The sequence below is a fragment of the Tympanuchus pallidicinctus genome, unplaced genomic scaffold (genome assembly GCF_026119805.1).
Source record: "Tympanuchus pallidicinctus isolate F22 unplaced genomic scaffold, pur_lepc_1.0 scaffold1, whole genome shotgun sequence".
Taxonomy (NCBI): Eukaryota; Metazoa; Chordata; class Aves; order Galliformes; family Phasianidae; genus Tympanuchus; species Tympanuchus pallidicinctus.
This window is the reverse complement of record NW_026294618.1, coordinates 28,571,928-28,589,070: the sequence shown is the minus strand read 5'-3', so window position 1 is coordinate 28,589,070 and position 17,143 is coordinate 28,571,928. Positions and strand designations below refer to the sequence as shown.

Here is a 17,143-nt window from a genome sequence, read left to right as displayed (position 1 = left end):
ATACTTCAGAATCATTTCATAGAGCTGTTTTTCTTCTTTTTTTTTTTTTTTTGGTAGCATTTCACGCTGAAAGGATTAATAATGTCTGTTGCATCCATCATTCAGGTGACACTGCAGTGTTATTAAAATTACTGCAGTGGGTTTTTGACACAATTGAGTAAGTTTCATAAGTTTTTTATGTTGCTTCTACAGAGTATAAAAAACACCTCCTGAGATAAGAAAGCAAACATATACCAGTTAAATTCAACCATGGCACTTCAGCACAGACCAGAAGTGTATTGTATTTTTTTCATACATCCAAGCAAATGTAGTCATTAATAAGCTAGAAATGTAGGAAATTGTAGCATTCCATAAGAACATTACAGTGTTTTTTATCTATTCACCATATATTAGCATATCAAAGAAGTGATGTTAATATAAATTAACAAATGCATTACAAGAAGTCAAGAACAATATATTTTGTATGTATTTGATTGATTTACCTGCTCTGAGATGCCCCACCACATCAGCCAAGCTACCTTTCTTCACTTTGGTAATGAAGGCACCGAGTCGTCCTAATTCTGTCATTTTTCCTCCAACAACCTGGAAAATCATAAATTGGTAAGTTTCTAAGCCACAGACATACATCAAATATATGTGAAAATTGCAAGTGAACATCAAACCAAAAGCATGAAAATCCCCAAAACACCATTAGTGGTACAACTAAAAAATCAGCCAATACACCAAAAAGGAACACTTGCAAATAGTTCACACAAACACTGCTACAGTTAAAAACTTGGCCTCCCATCCAAGCACATCAGAAGACAGAAGATCAACTTCTGTCTTCTATTAAACAGAACTGAATGGTGTTTTGTTTTGAAGCAGTCTGCTTGTTACACAAATGGGTAAACAAAGGGGAAAAAGAAAAAGTCTCTCAGGTGATTCAATTTTTGATAAAATATAAAACAAAAGAAGCATTGTTGCTGACTTGCTATCCTCTCTATCCATCTCATTCTCTGAAGTCAGTACTTCTGTCAAGAATATTCTAGGATGAGTTTTACAATGAAATGAAACAGTAAAATGGTAGTTCATTAGGTATTATTACTTCATGCTGCCTACATGGTTTACTAGTAAGAGTTTTCATATAGATCCATACCCATAAAGACCCAGAAGCTTACCCGCCAACAGGGTTGTGAAAAGGGAATGTGCTAAGTTTACCAGTGAATGCATTACCTGGAGCTTAGTTTACATCATACAAAACCTCCCCCGAAAAAAAAACCAAAACAACAAAAAAACAGAGAAGCCTTTCAATCTATGTTCCCTACTGGGGCCAAATTTTTGTCTCACATTAAGAAAATTATGCTTGCTGCTAGCAAAAACCAGCCTTGTGCAAAACACTACAAAATGTTTAGTAGAACAAAGCTGTTTTTATCTTCTCTCCCTTTGAGAGGAATAAGTGACATGCCATTACCAAGTTCACAGGGGTTTTTCCTGATTTAATTCCCACCACAATAAGCCAGCAACCTAGACCACATGTGAGAGCTTGAACACAAGTAGAAGCTGACTTAGTTGTAAATGAATGGGAATGTTTCCTCTGTTTCTTGTTTTCTGTTTCTATTGGTTTCAGTGGAAAGAGGATGACACCTAAATTAAGTTTCTCAGTCATTTTTGGAGCTCCATATTAATAAAAATACACATATTTTTGAACACTGTACTGGCCAGCAGTCTCCAGAAGGCTTCCTTTTAAGTGTTCTGGCATCTTAGGGACAAAAATCTGTGAAGTCCAGTACAAAATGAGTAATTTGGGACACTAAATGAATTGGAGTAATTGAAGAGTACTCTGAGTTGGTGCATTAAGGTTCCAAACAGTCAGGTCAGCAGAAATGTCATTCATTAACCCATGAAGCATGTAGCACTTACTTTTAGCCCCAGTAATGCACCTGATTCTTTTGGCATGGTTGTTCTCTTGTTAAGAATAACACGCCCAATTAAGCGATCTCCCTCTTTAGAAGGCTGCCACGTTACTGGATGCTGTTGATAAAAACAAGCAGTGAACAAAAATAAAAATAAAAATGCAACCACTATGTAAAAAATTTCAGCAGTAAGTCTACAGCTAGGTTTATATTACAATTAAATGTTTAATACAATTTATTATTTAAAATAGAATGCTACTAATAAGATTAGACATTTGCTATTGATTTCAGGACCCTGAAAATTATAAGTTCTGTTCTGTAGTATAAAATGTATGTTGCACAAAGCATACATGTTCATTATACAATAATATCCTTTCCCATTCTAATAGAAAAAAATATTACTAATTTCTCCGGGAGCAGTACCACATTCACTGCTTCTTCTGTGGTTAGTATTGGATTTGAAATCTATTAAAAATTAGTAGAGATTTTGATAAAAATCCTTTCTGATTTTTATTTTCATGATCCACGAAACCAAATTTTCACACTCACTGTACATAATTTTTTTAAAATATCTAAATATGTATAGCAAACTGAAATTATCAGCAATCATTTTAGTTCATACTTACAACGTTCTTTTTCCTTGTTGCTTACCGAACTAATAGGAGATGTCTCCCTGCTGTGCCACGTGGCAGGATCCAGCCAGTAATAATCCAAGTCACCTGGAGGAATATGAATAGAAAGAAATGTGTAATCTCTCAAACAGAGGAAGATGTGTGATCACTTCTTCATGCATGGATTTTAATGGTTTGCAATATTTTGATGAAGTGAATACAAAAACTGCAATGTTTGAATTAAATTCAACATATCAGTTTGAAAATAAGATAGACTAACTATAAGAAGAAACAAAGAAGTGTATAATAACACAATTATTTGGACCTCTATTTTTTCATTAATCACACTTCAGGACTAGTTGTGCACTCCAACACTTTTTGTCAGTAGACTTCCCAGAACAGACCCCAGTGCACAGTATTTACAACCCTCCTCCTCCTTCATCCCAATAAAATACACATAGGACCACAACTAATGATGATGCCAAAGAGAATACTTCACAAAACAGGCACTTAGCTATAGTTAAGGACAGAACGGTAGACCACATTCTAGAATCTGCGGAATAGTTAATCAATACAACCAGTACAGACAGAGGGACACGAGAGCTGGAGGAGAATACACAGATTACCAGGCAAAACAGCCACACAAGAAGAGTAAATAGTATCAACAGCAATTATGAGGTTGCAATCTTTCATTTTGCTCAGGACAAACTTACAAACTATATACCTCAAGAATAAAACCTGGTCTGAAAGCAGCGGAAGGTTGAATTGGTTGCAAAAATTACCAACTCTACTGGCTGTTATCTACAATGATGTAACTGCACTCCTAAGATGGAAAATTAAGGAGCAGGAACTGTAGTAAGAAGACCATCAGGCAATGCAATTAGAATTTTCTTTACAAAAAGAAAGGGTGCAAATGGTACCGAGAAGGACTCTGAAGAATGATACTGGCTAGAACAGAACAAACAGAACAGGACTTTGGATTTGTTCTTCCAAAGCATTTCTGTCCAAGTGCTAATTTTAAATGGGAGTTCTGAACCTTGTCCCTATTTCATCCCTTAGGGTATTACTACGGTATGTTAGCAAAATGCAGTTGCGCCATTAGGACTGAAAATTACAGCTCCTTTCAAATATCTTTTTCAGTAACAGTGCTATATAGAAGTTCGGTCTTAAATAATCAAAGAGCTATTTTTGAAAGTTTTTACCTAAGGAAAGAAAAAGTAGACAATTCTGACATTTAACATACAGTGCTTTTTAAAAAGTAAGGAAACAAAAGCTCTAATAACCTAAAATTTAAAGTTTCAAGCTAGAGGCTAATTTCAGTGCCTGAAAGAAACAGTTACTTCTCATTGAGGTTTCTATCTATACCTGCACTTCAGGCATTTTTTAGCTTTATTATGGGAAAGAACCTCAGTCATTCGAAAAATCACAGAAAAAAAAAATTACAGAACAGTTCTCAGGATGTCCACAAGCTCTGTGTTGATCATTTAATAGCCACTGGGTAAAAACCCTAATTTCAGTAAGGACAGTGACTTATTTCAGACACCCTTCGTAATTTCGCCATGCTCTTAATCTTCAGAAAACAAATTTTATTTATTACTTACGAGACATCTTCACTATCTGATTTTATGGAACACATCTCCATAACACTACTGTTAGACCAGTTCTTTTACTAGCACACAGTCATACAACAAATGTCCAAAGAAAGCAGGCTTTTAGCAAGAAAACAAAGGGTTTTTGCATTTACACAAAGGGTTTACTACTTTCCTGACTGTCTTTATACAAATACTTACATGCTCATTATGAAATGCAAGTTATATAACCACTTATAATACATAAAAAATTTAATACCATATCAAGTATGTGATCATATTCACAAGCTACTTTTAAAGAGCTTATTATTACCATTTGCATAACCACACAAGGCATTAGCTACTGCAGTTCTCGAATTTTGAGGGCTTAAGTTCACATTTGAGATCTTGCATTTCTATTTTTAGGGTTGTTCTCACACCTTTAAAAAGACTTCAGAGCTACAGCAAGAACAACAAAATGATGGAGCCAGACTGCCCCCCTGAGCTGTGTCAGCAAGCTGGGACCTGTGACACAGAGCTCTTCAATTTTCAGTAATGGACTCCAATTTTCAGTAAAAAGCAATTCCCTTTTGCATACACTGGCCCCAACTCTTTGCCTCCAAGATTCAGTTCTCTGCAATAGAGAAATACTCAGGCAGGAATAAACCCAACTCCAGCAGGCAGAGATGAATCCCTTAGTTCTCAGGGATATTTTTGCTCTCTTTTTCTTTCTTCTTTCCTGCCTTCAAGTTTCCCTACTACCCCTTCTCTGGTTCTTTCCTGTACCTAGTATCCTCCACAAAGTTTTTGCTGTAGCAAGATCCTCTCAAACTTCTCTTTTGGCTTCCGCATGCTCACCTTCCCTTGTCCATCTGCTTACCCTGTCATGCTGTTCCTCCCCATCCATTCTTCTGCCATCATCCATCTTCTTTCTCCTTCTGCTACTGGCTTTGGTGTCTGCTCTTCAGCTGTGTACTTTAATCCCTGTGCCCCTCACAGCACGCCCCTTTATTCTAAGCTGCATCTTCACCACCCCCCACACCCCACACACGAATCCCTGGTCTTCTATCCCTTTCATCCCTCCTACCTGCTACAAACTTCCATAAATTCCAAGAAACTGATTGCTTTCATGTGTCCAGCCATAGGTTTCCTCATTTTTCTCTCTGTTCTTGGAAAATGAAAGTAGGAATTGTTCTGCAAACTCAGCTGTGCTGTGCAGCAGTAGCACTGGGCATGCATAAATCTAGTGAGTAAATAAATGAAAGTTCCTGACAGAAAGCCTACAATTTGGCCAATATTTTAAATATTCAAAAAAAAAACATGAATTGGGGAGTAAAAAAAAAGGGGGGGGAGGGGTCCAAGTTGTTTAAAAAAAAAAAAAGACTGAATTCATGAATTTAAAATTAAAGTTTTAAATTCAGCATTAAATAACTCATTGGCAAGCAAGCTTTTAGTTGAAACTAAAGCAGTAAAAAGTTTTTGGTTTTTTTTGTACAATGGAAAGTATCAGTTTCTCTACGCTAAATAGAATTATAATCAAACATACAAATTAAAATGTAATGGAAAAAAAAAATCCCCAAACGGACTTTAAAAATATTTTATTCCAGCAACATTAACACTAGATTTTTTTTAAAATATATCTGCAGCTGAGTAGTATAGTTTTAAAATATATTTCTTGTCTCATCTGCCTATTATTTCTTTTCTTATTGCTTACTTACGCAGTTCTTGCATTACAGTATCCCAGAAGTGATATTCAGTACCCAAGAACTGCATATTTCTTTAAATACATAAAATAACTTCACCGAGCTAGTATTGAAGAGTTCCAGGCACAGGTAAATACCAAGGAAGACTTTACAACCTGTAAGTGTAGTTTCATAATTTTGTAGTGAGATTTTGTCACTACAAAACAAACAAACTCAAACCCAAAAAATCAAACCCAAATAATCTATACACAAATTACTCTCTACACTGGCAAAAAATTACTAAAAGTAAGTGGTATTTTACAGATTTAAGACACTATGAAGAAAATAAAGTTCTACTGAGGAAATCATCAATTTAGCACATTTAGCTCAGCTTCAACTGCTTTCAATTGCTTGTTAAACAATGTTCTAAATTTAAAAATATGAAAAATGTAAAAACAGTAAGCCTCTAAAAGAAATGGTAAGTGCAGTACCATTACTTCTGAACATCACTAATATATTTCTATAAAACATACAGACATACTTTGAAATCGAGCCTACAATTAAAAAAATGTATTTGTAATTATAATTTAATTCAGACTAATGGAGTAAAAGAAGTATATCTTTATAAAATCCTTCTACCTAAGGGAGTAATTCAAAAAGTTGTATTCTGTCAGCAATAAAATACTTTTCCTATTAAGTGCTCAATTACTATATTGTTGGACTTCAATGTGCCACTGACATAAGTTACTTAACATGACACAAATTGGGCTGAGTCTTTTCTTGAGAAGTTTTTTACAGTCTTCAATCAAATTTCTAATATACTGCTTTGATTTTATGTCTGCAACATGCACGCCTTCCAAATAAGGGGGAAAGCAAGCTCCAAAACACATTTTCTCTGAAATACTTCATCACAAGCAGTGCTATTCATCTGAAAAGCTGATGTTGTAATGCTGTGAAGTGAAATTCCACAAAACTGGTAAGCATTAGAAATGACAGCCTCGTCTTTGCTGTTAAGCTGAAACATTGCTTTGTTGAAACAGGCACAAAATACAAGAAAGCCTGTTATCCTGTATGACCAGCCATGCTACTCCAATGAGTCCTGAATAGTGGAGATAAAACACCACAAGACGCTTTCCCAAATCCAGACTGTGTATGGAGAGTGGTGGTATTCAGCAAAGAATGTGCTTCTGGTGCACTGTGGAAATCCAGATGCACCAGGTCTGCAGCTGCTACTTAAGATGAGAAGCAGACAGTCTATTGATAAGACGCAGTCAGCCCACATTAAGCACTTACTTGAGTCTAACATTCAGCTGCTAATTAATAAGGCAGTTCTAGAACATACCTAGGAAACTCAAACAATTATTTTGAGGGGATGCATCTATAATTAAAGCACAAACTGGCTTCCTATACAGACAGATTGGATCTATCTAATTAAAAGTCACAGAAGCCATCTCTGTATTTGTCTTTGTTAACTTTTAGGCTCAGATACAAAGCGTATTAATGAGACAAAAAAAGCTCATCAAAGACCTGTTCTATCCATCACAGCTCCCATGGAAGTGGATCAATATTTCATGGAAACGATCAAATGTTTCCTCGTGTAAAATCAACAGAATCCACAAAAATGTAAAGAAACACAGGATATCAAATTGACTGTTCTCTTTCCTCATCACCGTACTTAGAAGACCACTTTACTTATTACTGGTACATGTCAGCTTTTCACATGGGTAGACAGTAACAGGACAAGGGGGGATGGTTTTAAACTAAAGGAGGGGAGATTCAGATTGGATGTCCAAAGGAAATTCTTTACAGAGAGTGGTGAGGTGCTGGAACAGGCTGCCCAGAGAGGTTGTGGATGCCCTGACCTTGGAGGTGTTCAAGGCCAAGTTGGATGGCGCCCTGGGCAATGTGATCTACTACTTGATCTGACAACTGGCAACCCAGCCTGTAAGAGGGGGGTTGGAACTTGATTATCTTTGAGTTTCCTTCCAACCCAAGCCATTCTATGATTCTATGTCTTCAGTGTACTGATTCTGTCATCAAAGAACACCTGGTCTCAATCACAGACATGATTTATTGTATTGTTAAATCAAGAGGACACTTCTATTTCCAAGAAAAATAGCAAAACTAATTAGTTGAATAAACAATGCATGTTTAAATCACTACACTCAAAATGCTGACCAGCTTTCCAGAGAAAACACACTACAACCCTGACTTGATGTTCAGCCCTCACATGTAAGTGGTGAGCAGACAGTTCAGAAGCTACCCATTGCCTATATATGCAGAAATCCTCACAAAAATGCTCAGTATCTCTTCAAATCAACTGACTTCAGATGCCTACAGTTAAGAACTTAAGTCATTGCAGAAGGTCTGTGTTTTACCATTTATGCAGCTTAAAGGCAGACTGCCTCATAGAACGTGTGGGAGGAATTCAACCACATGACTGCAAAGTTTAGGTTATATTTTGTACTAAAGATACATAATTGCATTGGATACAAGCTCCCTTCTGTCACATATAATCAGCACTGCATGCTGACACACTCTCAAGTTCCAGTAAAAATTGGAACATACAAGTGACAATTTAGACATATAATAGTCACATAGGGACCGTGCTCTCACATGCCTGTGACTCCTGGAGCTCCTAATTTAAAGCCAGCCCCGCAGATTATCCCATCAAACACAATCTTCGGGCTTTATAGCATAGGGGTGAAACACAAAATAGTTTTTCTTTACCTTCTCTAAATTTTTGAGTAACTAAAAGCGATTGAAAAAGAATCCACAGAGCTTTAGCGAGCACTACGCTTTTAGAACTAGATAACCAATAACCTACATACACTGAAAATCAATGTTTATTCTATACATGCATGTCTCGAAGATGGGGATATTTTGTATTTTTCCTGCACACAAAAAAAGTACACTTGATTTTATTTTGAAACAAACAGTTTAAAAATCTTTTCTTAAAGAAGCAGTTACATTACGAACACAGTGCAGACTGCAATGCTAATTGATACTTGCAAACCAGAGGTAGTTTAGCAAGGAGCAGTAAACTAATGAGATACTATTTTGTTTGTTAACACCACCTGTATTAAACAGGATCTAGTGAGAAGGAAAAATCCACGTGACTTCTACTTTTGTGACAGTTACAAAGTTGTTTATTTACAAGAATGATGAGATCTATGCATGTCCATATTTATTTTTAATCTTGCAAAAGGCTGCTTTGCCAGTGACTGATTATTGAAGGCTCTTCCAATACACTTGTTTTATCAAGGTGTAAGGTGAGCTGTCTGTACACTGGTTAAAATATAACATAGGTTTTTTATCCAGATATTTATTTAGCAAAGACTTTTTTTAAAACTCATTTTGTGATTGTCTTTTGAGTAGATTTGCACACATATCTTTTGTAAGTATAGCTCTGGTGTTTGTTGTTGGCTGAAACAGGTTTGGCAGTAGTTCTACTGGTATAAGACAATCCAGCACAAAAACAACTGGGCCAACTTGTACTTTTGATGGGTATTATCTCCTACCTGAATCATCTCCATCATTTAAGGTATCAAACCCAAAGATTACAGATCTCACCAACTGAACCTTGCAGTCAAAAATCATGACTTACCCAGTCAAATAGCAAATTGAGGGTTTATGAATATTTCTAAAAATTTTAATTAGGACACCCTAGAGAAGGGCAAAGCATAACAAAGAAGGTCCTTAGTTTCCTGAATCTTTGGGGAATTTGCTTGCGAGGAGCACCAGCTTGCCTTTTTTTAGTTCCTTCACTCAAACATTGAGAGTGGTGAAGCATTCATCAATCCCTTCCAGCTATATGATTATTTTAATCCTACAGACACTGAAATTTTATTCTGAGGATGCATAGGTCACTCATGCACTTGTGCAAACGTATATGATACAGTTTACAAAGCCCACAAAGGGTTGATCTCAGAAACATGTAACACAAAGTCTTCAGAAAACGTGTTTTGAGTGATAAAGAATCTGGAGAGTCTTATAAATTTAAAATACCGAGCAAAATGCATAATACCCATTAATTCAAAAAGTTCCTTTAAAAGGATTATTCAAAACATTTTATTGAGGACAGTAGAAAAAGTGTTTAGCTCTACCAAGAATTTTTAATCAGCAGGCAAGTATTTTAATTGTTTTCTGGCGCTGCTGCAATATCTAAAAGGAAAGAAAAAAAAAAATCAAGAAAAAATTGGTTGCCTTGGGTCTAGCTCAGAGTCCTGATTTTACTGACTTTGATGAGTCTTGAGTGGTTGCTAATTCTGTAGATGGATGGATGTAAGGAGGCTTTTCTGAAATTTAGAGCTTCTTTTAATTATTTTATTATATCCATTTAATTCTAACTCAATATTGATATTAAATTCTTTCTACTGTATTATCTGAGTTCCTGTTTAGTATAATTAGCACTATCTTTCTTTTGGCATAATCTTTAAAGGCAATATTTTCATTTTTATCTCCTTTGGTATTTTTCCTCTGGCAATTTCTAAAAAGATTCAAATTAACACTTTGTATCTTAATATTCATTAAAGCCAGATTCATGAAGAAATTAAAATTCAAATCCATGCAGCAAGTAAAATCTAGGGTGTTTTAGTTGTCATTACATAGAATTTTTAACAAGGATAAGCAAATGAAAAATAATGCAATGCTCTGAAGCAGCAGCTCATGCCTTTAAAATCCTACGGATACGATGCCAAGTGACTTATCAGTGCCTTGGTAGCACCTACAGCAAATAAGGGGGTGTATTTGAACATACATTTTCTCCTACTGTGGGGAAGAAAAAAAGGTATTTTTGCTCAGATACAGAAGGTAATACGCAGTGTTCATGAAAATGCTGATAGAAACAACAGCAACATGGAGCAGTACTTCTCACTATCCGCAGGAATGGGACAGGCAGGAAGGCAGTGACTTGTGTTGATCATCCAACATAAATGCACACACGAACAACCAGGTAGATCCACACAAGTCACTGGAGAAATAAACAAGGAAATTCCATTTCAGAACAGAAGTTAATTATCATGAAACTCTGGGGAGATCATTTATCTAAATATTATGATGAAAAAGAAATTCTAAGTTAAAAAAAAAAAAAAAAAAGCACAAAAACAAACAAACAAACAAACAAAAAACCCTCTTGGTTGTCCTGTGCTTCAGGGCTGTAGAAGGAAACAGAGGAGATGAAATTCTCTGCTTATGATTAAAGACAGAATCATTCTGCAGTATTGTGATGGTACTACTCTAGATCACCAAATTAGGAAGACATGTCTGCTGAGCTTCTTTTTTGATGAGTATTCATCATACTCCTCAATTATACTGCATCAGAGAGTAAGGGGAGGTTTTAAAGGCTTTTCTTTCTTCCATTCTGATGGGAATACCGCAGAAAGCATTTCTAGAGTGCAGATTCAGAGATCACTGACACTAGGAAATTAACCAGGAAAGAACTCGGAATTTTGCCTCCCACCAGTAGAGAGGTTAAGTACATCTGCAGATCAAACTCGTGGAGACCTTAAGGTTTTGCTGTTGTTGTTTGTGTTTCATTTTTACTTTGCTTTTCACCAGTCTGTCTTCTGGATACCTTGCATCTAACCAACATCCTGACATTACAATGACCTTTAGGGCAGTTCAGCCTCTACAATTTTCTCCTTGCAGAAAACAGTTACATTTTCATTGCTAAATACTTAAGTCAACTGAAGTGTGGCTACAATGGAGAGATTAATCAGTTAAACTCAACAGCCAGTGAGACAGGATCAGCTTTGCAGTCATTTGTAATTGTGTGGTCTGGCATACAAACAAAAGACAAATACTTTGAACAGAGTCCAGTGGTGTGGTTATAAAACACCCTTCAGCTCCCCAGTTCTACACTGTTCTAAAGTCTGGAGACATGCTGCTGTGTGCCATCCCTACAGCGTATCCCCAAACCTGCCCAAAGCAGGGTCAGTCCCAGCCCTGGTTCACCTACTGCATGTCCTTGTGCCAAGCTGCGCAAAAGTTCTTTGCATGGCAATTTGTGGCTGCCCACCGCAGTAAGTAGTTTGAAGAAACAGGGTTTTACCTTCTTGGTGTTACTAAAGGCAACTAACTGAGCGTTAGAATCAGTGCAAACATTCTCCCCAGCTTCCTCCTTAAAACTGTTCACAGATAGGGCTGACCTTGGCCTCTTTCCAAGCTCAGCAGCATCTAGTTTTCCTGATATTCCTGCTGCTGTTTCAATCCATCTGTTTCGACTGCTCCTCAACCTCATTTCCTCTAATTCATCTCTTCAGATTCTCCTCTGTATATACTCTTATTCTCCTCTAAACTCTGCAATAAGAAATTACTTTCACAAACTGACTTCTTAAAATACGCTAGAATAACTGTAATGTTTGAGAAGATCAAAATTCTTTGCACAATCTTTAGGATTCATTCTTCTCTTGATTTTTTTTCTTTTCTCCTTCCAAAAATGACTTTTGCAGGCACTACTCAGATAAAAGATTTCAAAGACTTTTGTTATTTTCAACACATTGCATAATTCCCAAGGAACTTGCAGTCATCAATCCTTCCTCTCACTTTCCCCTGTGATCCTTAGTGATTTAACTCAGAATCTCATTCCGAACACAGATACCTATTTTTTCACAAAGAGGCGTAATGTCCTTCACTGGTTCAGAAAGTGCAATGCATCAGTATGGTGATGCAGAGATAGATAATATACAACATAATCGTAACTTCGTGTTTATTAAAACATATATAATATTATTACTATAACCATAACTGGATATAATGCAAATATAGAACAATAAAACATAGAGCAAGACTATGTATACACTTTCACTAATATTTTTTCTAAAATAGGATGCATTAATAAGTAACAGACACATATTCCAATCTGATCTTACTAAAACTACTGACGGTACATTGCAGGGGATTGAGGACATATCAATTGTCTTCTGCCCAACACAAATAAGACACCTGAATATTTGCTTCCTGAAGTAAATTTCTAAATTCTTTAGCAATGACTTCTCCAACGTACAAAATATTCGTAAGAAATCAGATTATTATTTTATTTTCAAAAATATCTACATTTTTATGAGTGCTTTCACAACAAGCATTTTTTGTTTAAAAACTCAGGCCATATAACAACAGTAATGTCAAATTATGTCTGGCACATAAGTTTTCTGAGCATAAACACAACTGAAACACAGAGTTATGAGCAAAATGATTCCTTGTTCCCTGCTCAAGCTGTGCATTCGCTATGATTAACACTTTAGATTCAGAGGATACATCTCCACTCAAACTGTACAGTTAAAAATATGTTTATGGAAAGATATATTTAAATAAACAAACAGAAAAACATATCTAAAACCTTTGTACCGTATAGCCACTTGTTTACCTGTCCCTGAATGCAATGTATGGAGCAGAAACTGAAGAAACCCCGCAAACATAGCAGCATCAGCAAGAGAACGGTTAAAAAAGAACAACTGGCATCTAGTTGTTTGCAAATTGCAGTCTGCAACTGCAGCAAAGCCAAAACGATATCAAAAATCCACTCCAGTGTGAAGAAGATGATAGTAAAAAAAAAAAGTCCCTAAGGTCCTTGCGTCCCGATCCTTAGCCAAATTTTTCTGCAGCGTCAAACATTCAGCACTGGTGACACCAACCAGGGCTATGAGAGCTCCTGTCATCCAAACAGATTTCTGCAGTGGAGTGCAAGCATCGATTACTGCATTAGTTCATACATGCTCACTGCAGCAACAAGGAGTTTCAGTCTCCAGAAACAGCTAATGGTTTCAGGAATCCAGAATTAACAATTCATCAGGAAATAAAGCAGGGAAAAAAAAAAGAGTTCCTCCCTCCCTGGGTAGAACACGGGAGAAGTTTCTTAGTGTTTTTGGAAGCCAGTGGTACCCATAGGCTCAGGAATCAATAGCACTGCTGCAGTTATTTATATTCAGCAGTGGTGTGCTGAACAAGTTCTAATGAACTGCGTAAATGAAGCAATCAGATGGCTGCTTTAAGTTACATAAAAATTCGCAAGCTGTAGCTTTACTCTCAAAAATGCAACGGTCCATGAAAAAAATTACTGTATCTTTTAGAAATTAAAGGAATATTTTAATATTTCTCTTACATAATGTGTGCATGAAAAATAAAAAAATATATATATTCTAAATAAAAAACAAATAGTATGTTGATTTCTAAATTACATATTCAAAATTAAAGAGAAAATCACAATATGTATCCCAGCATACAGGGGAAAGATTAGCAAATTTTATTAGCTGTAGTTATCTGATCTCTAGAGAATTTTATCTAACTTAATCATATTCAAATCCTAAAGCAATGAACTTATTTTCTGAGCAGAAACAGCTTTCCATGCTGAAAGTATTTGTTTCTCAGTAGCATATTTAGATACTGTACAGCAGAAAAAACAAATAAACAATAAACTAACTGTTCAGAAATCACAGTGGAGAAAACTAACATATTTAGAACTCTCTGCAAAGAGAAACTTCTAAGGGAAAAAATATGAGTAATTAATCTTACTAGAGTTCACAATTATTTCATCTTTATATATATATATATATATATGTGTATATATGTATATATATACATCCCAGTATGAATAAAAATATGTTTCTAGTGAAGTAGATTCCCTGTAATTCTTTCTGGATGAAAACCAAGTTACTAATGCTGCCTTTCACACATTGTCCAATAGCAACAGAAATGCTGCTGATGTTCCAGGTGACTGCTGACTTTCAGTGTTCCAGCATAGCACTAGCAGAAGGACAACATTGTTTGCACTGCTTTTTCACTGCCATGCCCTTGTTAGGAAATGATACTTCTAAGGAGGGCAATGGACAGCCTTTACATATTATGAAAATGACTATCTGGACATCTACTGGCCAGGGAACACATGTACAGCTTCCTCCTGAAGCTGGAGAGCATTTCTTGCAAAAGGAACAAGAGGCAGACCATGCTGAGTGGCCAGCGCTACCACAACACACCCTCCCTCACAGTCTCCCCTGACCATCCTATGTTTCTCCTTGAAGAACCTCTTATTCTTTGGCTAGGATCAGAATTGAGGCTGTGCTTCATTTTCCAAAGAACGTGCCATGCCTGGATTCTGAATGCTCTCTTCTCTCATACATCCACCACAACAGATGAAAAAACAGATGCAAAATGTTTCATAGAATCCCAGAACATCCCAGACTGGAAGAGACCCACAGTCATCGAGTCCAACCTCCATCCCACAAAGCATCACCCAGAATCAAACACTGTGTCTGAGAGCGTTGTCCAAACGCTGATTGAACTCTGGCAGCTTGGTGCCATGGCACTGCCCTGGGCAGCCTGTTCCACGTCCACAGCCCTGCCGTGCAGACCTTGTCCCTGACCCCCAGCTGCCCCTCCCCTGACGCAGCTCCTTGCCATTCCCTCAGGCCCTGTCGCTGTCACACAGAGCAGAGCTCAGCACTGCCCTTCTGCTCCCTGTGAGGAGCTGCAGCCTCCATGAAGCCTCCCCTCAGCTCCTCTGCTCTCGGCTCAGCACACCAAGGGAGGTTCGGTGCTCCTCATACTTATTGCTTTCTGGACACTTCATCTTCTTAGCTCTCTTTTGGATGCTATTTGTATATCTCTCTCATACTATGGTGCCCAAAACTGCACACAGTGCAGTGCCATCACGCCTCTTACCCAGCCAGTAGCTCTAGATCTGATGCACCTCAGGGTGCAGTTGGCCCTTTTGGCTGCTAGGACATAGTGCTGACCTTGATTCAGCTTGCCATTAATTTTGTCCTAAAATCTCAAATCTTTTAAGAGAGACTGAACTCTATGGGATTTCTTTCCTGACTTTTTTTATTAATTGTCATTTCCATATCATGCATGCATTTGCAGGAATGCAGCTGTGAGCATATGAAGAACAAGAAGGTGACTGAAAACCACTAGCACAGCTTTATAAAAGGCAAATCACTCACCCCTGACCAACCTGACTTGCTTCTTTGGTGAGATAACTGGACCTGTAGACAAGGGATAACAGCACTTTTGCTTAAGTCTGCTAATTGTAGCAAGACTTTCAACCAGCTATATCCTTGTCACTGTATCAGAGAGAGATGGATTGACAGGGGAAATACAAGATGGTTGGAAAGCTGAAGCATTTAACTCCATAAATTACAGGCAAAAGTATTAAATTCAACTGGTGGCAAAACGTTAGTGATACAAAGAAGTATCACAACAAAGATTTCTTGGGAGGAATCAAGCCTGTGCTTTGCTCAGCTAGCCGTACTCCAGACCATAAAACATACTTTTGGGATCACAGAAAACTTGAGTGTAACTTATGATGGACTTTGGCTGTGCATCCACCATTAAACTAGATGGAGAAAATATACCTGCATCTGATAGGTTTAGATGCAGAGTTTGGCTGACATTAATATAACTAACTAAAAGATTTTTGTTTTCTCTGTGTCTATTTTCAAAGCAGAAGTGTATCTTCTTTTCAGTCAGGTATTGCCCAATATAGAGATTTCATTTTTTCAGATTCTTTGGCAAAATACAACTTTTCAAAGACAATCATTCACCATTTTTCATTTAAAATGGTGTTTCCTTTTTATATATATATATATATATATATGTATACATTTATATTATATATATATATATTTAGATATATATATATGTGTATGTATACATTTGTATGTGTATATATTTCCTTGTGTGTATATATATATATACATAAATATATATGTATATGTATACATGTGTGTATATATATATATATACATAAATATATATGTATATATATATATATACACATATGTGTATATATACACACAAGGAAATATATACACACACAAATGTATACATACATATCCAAAAATGTTTTTGTGCTGCTTCTACATTTTACTTTTCAACATTGTTTGGTATGCCATTTCTCATAACTGCTCAGAAAACCAAAACTTGAGAAGAGGGATGACTGTGATGAAAAAGACACATAGCTCCTAAGCCATTGTCTGCACCCAAACACCCACCATGCTTGTTACAGTTCATAAATGTTCCTTTCAGTTCAGGTATGAATGCATTCTGTTTATACACTTAGTCGTCTGGCAAAAAAATGCACCAAAGTAGAAACAATGCAGACACATCAACAGGGCACATGATAGAGCTACTAAGTTTGGCTTTTTATTTAGCTTCAGATACATCACTGTCATGCTGTCACTACTCCATGGCTTTTAGTTCAAACTTTCTTTTAGTTCAAACTCTGATTTGAACGAATTCAAGTGGAAGCAAAGGAACTTAGCAACTGTTCAGAAATATTTTGTAAATCTCACTGATGCAGTACTTTAGATCTTTGCTATCTTTCATCCTCCAGTAATATTGCAATATTGAATATCAGTTACCTAATCTTCACAAAAAAAGCCAACAGCATCTTC

General features: G+C 36.5%; 1 protein-coding gene across 42 annotated transcripts in view; it reads right to left on the bottom strand.

Annotated features, from left to right (window-relative positions):
- The window catches only part of RIMS1 (regulating synaptic membrane exocytosis 1), a 290,925-nt gene that overhangs the window by 129,903 nt on the left and 143,879 nt on the right, over nucleotides 1-17,143 (bottom strand). For 41 of the 42 annotated variants that reach the window (XM_052675412.1, XM_052675535.1, XM_052675145.1 and 38 more), the window contains 3 exons: nucleotides 2,544-2,611; nucleotides 1,900-2,010; nucleotides 483-582 (listed from right to left, as the gene is read on the bottom strand). In XM_052675412.1, the coding sequence (XP_052531372.1) occupies nucleotides 483-582; nucleotides 1,900-2,010; nucleotides 2,544-2,611 (279 nt within the window). Of the gene's footprint in view, nucleotides 1-482; nucleotides 583-1,899; nucleotides 2,011-2,543; nucleotides 2,612-13,119; nucleotides 13,537-17,143 lie in introns of those variants that run through there. The other variant, XM_052675506.1, reaches the window with a different exon arrangement.